This window comes from Natator depressus, chromosome 1, assembly GCF_965152275.1.
Source record: "Natator depressus isolate rNatDep1 chromosome 1, rNatDep2.hap1, whole genome shotgun sequence".
In the NCBI taxonomy this organism is placed as follows: domain Eukaryota; kingdom Metazoa; phylum Chordata; order Testudines; family Cheloniidae; genus Natator; species Natator depressus.
The window spans coordinates 160,135,022-160,142,946 of NC_134234.1; the positions used below are offsets into that span (position 1 = coordinate 160,135,022).

The 7,925-nt window shown below is 48.0% G+C and overlaps 1 protein-coding gene across 1 annotated transcript in view; it reads right to left on the reverse strand.

The window, feature by feature from the left end:
- The window catches only part of SIM2 (SIM bHLH transcription factor 2), a 73,793-nt gene extending 70,448 nt beyond the window's left edge, over positions 1–3,345 (reverse strand). The window contains exons 1-2 of the mRNA XM_074970160.1: positions 3,135–3,345; positions 1,880–2,158 (exon numbers count right to left, since the gene is read on the reverse strand). Of these exons, the coding sequence (XP_074826261.1) occupies positions 1,880–2,054 (175 nt within the window). The 5' untranslated portion in view covers positions 2,055–2,158; positions 3,135–3,345. The remainder of the gene's footprint in view (positions 1–1,879; positions 2,159–3,134) is intronic.
- Between the last annotated feature and the right edge of the window lie 4,580 nt (positions 3,346–7,925).

The window sequence follows — 7,925 nt, forward strand, 5'->3', positions numbered from 1 at the left end:
AAAAGTCCTACTGGAGATTTGGTCCGAGTCAGGGTCCTCCCCGGCGCTTGCAGGAGCGGGGCATGATCATGATGAAAGATGAAATCTTTAACCTGCCGCTCATTTACAAAAGAAGGTTTATTAGTCTACTTACGGATGCGAATTTTTATGACACTTTTTTTACAGCTAATTTCGTTGCCAGCCCCGTGCTGTGCCGAATAATTCCAACGTTTAAAGGGTTTGGCGTGGGTGCAAAAGACGAGGGCGAGGCTAGAAATGCTGAGCTCTGTGCTGGGCGCTGGATCCCTGCAGGCAGGTGGACTGGGCAGCGTTTATACAGCTCGGTAAATGCTGCGTTTTCAGAAACAAACACCCGCCGGGGACACCTCCCCCCCAGGAGAATGAAAACAATTTCCCATGCAATTAGTGACGGGGGGGGGGGGGAGGTCTTCTAGCAGATGTCCCAGCGCTATGTAACTAATTATATCACCCTGCTGACAAGTGGACTCCAGACCAATGCACCATGCCAGGGGTTTATTCGCGCCGGGCCACCTAACGCAACCAGTTCTATGTATCCGTTCGGGACGCGCTGACATTTCGCTGCTGCTGTTTGTTTGGGGTTGAGAACACATCCCAGGCTGCTGCACGAAGTAGGTTGAAGAACAGAGAGAGGCGAAATCAAAATAATCTCGGAGAGGGGACCACGCTTTAAAGCTGTTAGCACAATGCGCGCGCGCTGCAATTGAGCAGACAATGCGTGTGGCGGAACGGAAACTAAGCCCAAGTCATGTCCTAGGTGCTCAATGTTACGTCTCGCTCTTTTGGTAGCAATTTTATACACTCTGCGCCTGTTGGAGGTGATGTTTTGTTTGTTTGTTTTTTTAAGTCACACCTGCAAGTTTATTGATGTTCATTATATTATATTTATATTATTCATACATATTTGAAATAGGTTCCTTTGTTGTGGTGTCCGTTTTGTTAGATTTATTCTCAGATATCTGTGCCCCTCTTACGGGAGTTCTCTGTCCCTACCTCTTGCAAGTGAGTTTCATGTGAATTTGTGCTCTCCTATTTTCCACATGACCCACCCCCAACTCTCGCTCCAATGTGAGCGAGTGAAGACAAAACACCAACTTGTCCCTAGTGTTATCCAAAGGTATTCTTGGTTCTAGGCCTCACCAATGAAGTGCCTGACCTGCTAGTTGTAGGCTGGATCCCCTCCCCCCTTTCTGCCTAGGTCTGGTCTCTACACTTTCTATTATCGTGTCCTAAATTAGGACAATAATTTAAGCAGATCTAACCTCGCCTTCCTCCCTCCCTCCCCCCCCCACACACAGGGAAAGAAAGAAAACAGAATCACAGAATGTACCACGCACAGATCTTGCTTTGTGTTTAGTCAGCTGCCTGGCACCATTTCCCCAAGATCTGAGCAGCCTCATCGCCCGGGGTTGGAGCTCTGCTCCTTTCCCTCCTCCCGGTTCTGTCGGGCTCAGCGCCACACAACGCGACCTACAAATATTCCCGTTCCAAACTCTGGGGTATTATTTAAGCTTTAAAATAAGCCTGATTGATACGACTGAACCCGTGGCGACTGGCCCCCTGCCTGCTTAGCGCCTTGGGCACAGGTCACAATCGGAAATACAATTCACAGAGACGGCCTGGGGTGTGCGTGGGGAGGGGTGGCTATGTCTAAACAGTCAAGGACAGACAGCCACCGTTTCAACTGCTGTCGCGGCTCATTCAGCCCCCCTTGCACCCTCGAAACGCAGAGGGTCGTAACTGCTAAGAGACGGCACCCGATGTGTGCTGTCCCGTCCCCCCGCCGCCCCGCAAAGCCCCTGCCTTAGGCTCCTGCCCTGTGAGAAGCAGCAGGTGCCCCGGAAGCAGCCGAGGGATTTACCTTCTGGGAAGACCGCTCGCATTTTCAGGTAGCTGGTGGTGAGGCGGATGATGGAGGCCTTGTCCAGCTGGGAGGTGATAGCTGAAGGCAGGGGCAGCAACTTGGCCAGTTCGTAGAATTCTCCATTTTCTTTTTCCCTTCTAGTCTTCGCAGCATTCTTGGACTTTTCCTTCATCGCGGCTACTGCACGGCAATGAGGAGGGTGACACTGGCATATTAGACCCGATCCTTCCGGACTGCTGCGAGCATGGACTTTGACTGTACCGTTAATACTATTTTCTTCGTAAAAAACAGAACAAAAATCAACGCATCAGAAGGGCGAGAGTGGGAAACCACCTCTGTGCCACAAGCCGCAGCAGGTCAGGAGAATGCAGTTCTGGGCTGACTCTGCAATGCAAATGTCTCGCACTTGGAAAGTAGAGACTGAAACATCTACATGGACCGTGGCTGCAGCTGGAAATGGATCTTCTCGTTCACAGGGAGCATATCCCCCCCCTTTTTTTTTCTTTGTTTAGCGAATGATTTCCTGCTCTATGCAATTCTCCCCCCTCCGAAAAACAAAGCCTTCAAGCAACTGCTCAGCAGAAAATAATTGTGCTAGACAGTCTGCAATTTTTTAAAAAAAGGTGGTTGTCCTCTAATGAACTAGTGCAAAGGGATCTGGTCCCAGAGCCCAAGGTGCAGAGGAGAAGACAAGCTGGAAAGGCAGCCCAGGCATAAAATGAAAGCCAAAGCCGGTGAGGAGGGATTGCTCTAAAACCACAGGCTCGCTTTTCCTTCTAGGAGAGCGACCGCTTGTCTTGTAACCAGTGTTGGAGAAATATGCTTTCACAGTACACGTGTGTCTCAAACTGTGTGTATTTTAGACCACTAGTGCAGAACTTGCCTTCAATTCTGCCTAGCACAAGCCCCGTTCACCTCTCATCTGAGATTTGGGGAATAGGGTCTGCAGCAGCCAAGCTGATTTCGCTGCTCCAGCTCGTGTTCTAAATCCGGTTCTCCTAAACAGTTACATTAAAGGATCCATTTTCCTTCAGGCCAGCGCCACTTCAGGGCTGTCAGTACCCAAACAAGTCCAAGTGCTGGCCAAGGCAATTCGTTAAAAAAAGGCTTTTATATTATAAAGAGAGATTTTTATTATTTGACACGTATTGAAAAAATAAAAAACCGATGCGAAGCGAGAGCTAGTTCACGCTGACATGCGACTAGAGCGAGGACTCTACCTTACAGGAGAAATAAGGGTTTGCTATTTCACCTTCCAAGAGCTGACAGCCGCATTCTCCAAGCGCACCGCACAGCAGCGATCGGAGGCAAATTCCCCACTCTCCCAAAGCCTAACTTCGGTGCTGCTCCCACGCACCGAAACACTAATGTCTTCCTCCTCCTTCTCCTCCGCCTCCTCTTTTCCAGGAATAGCCAGCGGCTCTGGAGTGGCACCTTCAGTCAATTCTTTAGTGAAGGCTGGAGCAAGCGAGGAGCGCCGCGAGAGGGGAGGGGATAAATGTGCCCCGTGACGTGTCCGCCGGTGCAGCAGCGCCTTCGGCAGGACCCACAGACAGAGGCGCAAGGGAAGGACCGCAATTAGCGCTTGCAATGGAAGGGGGAGGTGGACTGGAGGGGGTGTGGTTGTACTTGGAACAGTCTCCGGCTGGTGCTCCGGACCTCACAAACTCAGCCCATATTACACACCCGCATCTACAGCCAGACACAGAGAGACACACATTTCTGCGGTGATCTGGCATTGTGAACGTATTATAAATAGCGCGGTTCAAAATAAGGTGGTGGGAGATACGTGCTAATATCCGAGACTCTGAGCTACACGACAACGCGATAGCCCAGGAGGCGGGGAGAGCAAGTGGTTGAAAGGACCTATACATAGAGCGGGGGCTGGGCTAGAGTCCCTCTCATCTCACACACCATCCAAACCTCTTCTCCTGCCGTTGCTGAACGCTCCGGGTCCGTAGGTTGCGGGTGCGCGCGTGCGTGCACACACACACACACACACACACGAATATGTACCAACACGCTACTGTAGTTTCATTGGCCAAGCGCGCAAGGATTCGGGGAATCGCAAACACTCTTTGCACGCAGTCAGTATCAAAGGAGGCCCGGGCCTGACGCTGGGCGCCGAGAGAACTCTGCTGATGGTCCCGGACACTTCTTTGGTCATTAGAGTGGAAAGTATTTGCAGCTAACATCGTGGAACCGTGGGCCCAAAACCTGCGCTCAAGCAGAGCGCCCGGGGTGATTCCAATGGGATGCAGGATCAGGCCCTGGGGGAGGAGTGGGTTAGGTTATAGTGCACATCTGGCACCTATAGATCAGTGTCTCACACAACTGCAGCCAAAGTACTCAAGACTTTCCTTTCGGGATTTGTAATCCATCGACACGAATCTGTGTGGCTGGCGATCAAACAACCAATCATGGGGGAATGGATGAGGACTGGGAGCAGCAGCTCACCGGGGCGCTTTCTTTCGCTCAAGAAGGTAAAACAAAAAAACAAAACAAAAAACAAACACACACCAGCAAGCAAAAAGAAAGGGGGAGAAATCCGGAGGTCACAAATCCGCTTGGCAAGCTAGGCAGGAGTTTAGTGATGCCCATTCAGACCATCCACAGCCCTGGGAGCCGGGGGCGGCATGGACGGGCACTACACGTGCACGCTCAGCGTGAGGCAGGTACACACGCACACAGTGTGGGATTGTCACCGCTCGCCTGCTTTGATTTCTCCAGCAGCGGCTGTGCCTCTCCTTTGTTCTGTATTAAGCAGACAAAACACCAGTGTGCCGGGAGGAAAAGTCCTGCCCTGGTCGCGCTGCCTTTTTGATCCCCTGATATATCATGCTCAGAGTCCTGGGGGCTCTAGTCTCCCACCTTCCTACCCCCAGGGTAGCTGCTGCACCCCCATCTCTTCCCCAGACCTCAGCAGCGTGGCAGTGTTAATCATTCACACGCTAGGGACTCCAATATGATTCAACTGAGGTTTCCACATCCTAAAACAAGAGCAGGAGCGAGGGCTCTCTCAGGTCCCCTCTTCCCTCCTGAGAGTCCCAAGAAAGTCTACTGGATTCATATCGTTTCTAAGCCTTTCCCAACTTCGGTACCTTAAGCCCAGTTCTCCTGATCCTGCGAGTTGCCGGAAACCCTCAGCCTCTCCTGACTTGTGAGCTGAGGTCGACCCCCCAGCACATGTATGGATAAATCTGTACACTGTGAACACTACCAACAAAACTGACCAGCCATTGCTCTATTGTAAACTTCGCAGTCGCTTCTTGTGTGGCTGTTACAGCCAGTTGTTATTATTTTTAAAGAAGGGTGGTATGTCTCCCCTCCCTCGGGACAAGGTCTCAGTTAAACTCCAGGGCATCGAAAAGGAAGTGTGTTGCACTGTACTCAGAACCTCAACTTCTGCTATGTGAGAGTCTGTCCCTTTGTCAGTGCAGGATTGTTCCTTGTGAAGTTGAATCCCGTCCTATGTTAAGCCCTGGACTTCCAGCCACGTCCAGCCCTGGACTTCCAGCCACGTCCACTGGAAGAATTTTCCACAATCTAGCAGGCTACATATTTTAGCCTGTCTAATGGCACTCGGTTGAAATATGCTGCTCTTTTATTAACATTATTTGAATTTTCAGTCCAGCATACACGTGTGTGACACCCCCACATAAAAATTCAGCTACAGAAAGGCAAAAGATGTCTTCCTGGAATATCTGACTTGTATTACCACCAAAACCCCGGAAGGACGTTAAAGTGAAGAAGGAGTGACCCCCCGAATGCCTAGATCCAGATGTATTGCTTCTATGCTTTTGGGTAGCCTCTGAGGAGTCACCCTGGAAAGTGATTTAAGAGGCAAGTACTGAGGAACAAACGCGAGAGAAAGTGGCTGGGGCAGGGAGAACTGCTGAAGATTTCCCCAAAGTACAACAACAAAGTGAACAGCACCTAACTCACCCGCCCCCCACCCCCAGCCACACCGGGAGGAAAAACACACTGCTACTAACAAGGGCAAGCTCCTTGCATTAACTGCACGTCGCTTTAAACCTAGCGATAATACCCTTCTTCGTTCATATTGTTTTGCAAGGAGGGAAGGACAAAAGTCAGCCGCGAATCGCATATTTCACTCAAAGCTGATCTGGAAGAAAGGGTGACCTGAAAGGAAAAAGACAGCGGATCTCTGTGTGTGTCGCTAAAACATCTGGTCAATTTCCCGTCTCAAATGCCCACAGCTGGTTTCCCTGCACTTTACCTGCTTCTGCGGAAATGTATTCCATTAGAGATCACAGATCAGGAAGAGATAATGCAGCAACGCGCAGATATTTACATCATTTAACACAACTAACTGTATTATTGTTATTACTGCTCCTGCAGCAGTTCCAGGAGGTCCGGCTTTAGGTAGCTCCAGATTTAAAGCAGTCATTAGAAAACCGAGATTTAAAGGAAAGGATGTGCAATTCGCTGTCTCTTGCCAGAAGGAATTGGCCAAAAGGGTGACAATTTTGTATGCTTAGGGATTTACTTGTGTTCCGATTTTGAGTTATTAATCGCTGTTTAGACCCCGTGTGAAAATACATTTCCATAGCAATAATCAGGATAAAAATAATAATTTAGCAGATCTCCTGTTTGTAAAACACAATAATGGTCCTAAAAACGAATCCCTCTACCAAACCCTATCCCGTTGGAGTGTGTGTTTGTTTAAGCTATCTCGCACCTCTTTAATTATCCTATTACACCACAATCTGCCCAAGCAAACCATCCTTCAGATAATGGCCCGATGTTGTTTAGGAGAAGGCTGTGCTCTTTAATCTCCAATCAGCCTCCTAAAAAGGAAAGTTATATCCCCGGCCAGGATTTTGCGGGCTTCAGGTAAATATTTTGCTCCCTTGCTTTTCTAACTTTGGTAATCAACGCTCCTTTTTTATGTCCTGCTCCCAATGACGGCTCCTCATCGGACTGATCTTTTTACCAAACACACATGTATATCTGTCTCATCGGGGCTTTTAACAAAGGGGACCTCTGTCACTTTTTCGGGGAACATATTTCAAATTGTTTCCTGAGCTGGTGGAATAAATCCCATCCCGAAGGATTTGTTTTCCTTCAGCGTTTTGTGCGATAACATGGAAACTACAGACATCTTTTAATTTGATGGCCATTTAAAGGTTTGTGCCCTGGAGAAGAAAAGTAAAGGGGGAGAAAAAGGAGCGCAAACCCTCAGTCAGACTTAAAGAAATTGTATATATAAAATCTCTTTTCTCCCACTACCTATTAAACTGAAGAAGAGCCGCCAATATAATTTTCTCAGAGCAGGGACATAATATATTATCTAAACAAATAAGCCACTATGGTTATCATCAGAACAAGAACAAATATAACCGTCTACCACCTTTGACTTGTAAAAAACATGAACACACACCTATATATTTGAAAACACTTGTTTGGTCTTTGGATGCTAAAGAGCAAACTGTGTTTGCTAACATTGGCCCGGCTGGTATAAACGTGATTTGAGATCCCATGCCAGCTTTCCCCATACACTCTATATTTTATTCAGCAATCATCTTCGTGAAAACCGATTCCTACGGATAATAATATCAATGGCTGGGAAAGGGTTTGTGGTTCAGAGCTGCAAACTGTCCAGAACTGGGAAGGAACTATAATTAGATTTGACCTTCCCTTTCACACAGTATAAAGAAAACCAAATCAAACTGTTACAAAGAGAACCTGTGAATACCTAAGTGTGAGCCTGTTTACCTTTCTTGGTAATCGATGTCCCAATGTAATAGGAATGTAAGGAACATACTTTGCACAAATCCTGCACAAACAAGAAGACCATGTTTACAATCGGTTACAAAACTGCTTTCAAGCTGCTTTAAATTATAAAAATGTCATTGAAATTCCCCCCGACAAACCTGAACCCCGTTGATGATTGTCTCTCCCTTTCTCAAACAAACAAACCCAATTGTATTTATGAATTATATCAGAAAAATCCAGCCGAATCTGGCCGCATTAGCAGGGGAAAAACATTTCAGGGGAAAAAATCAAAGACAAGAAAAAC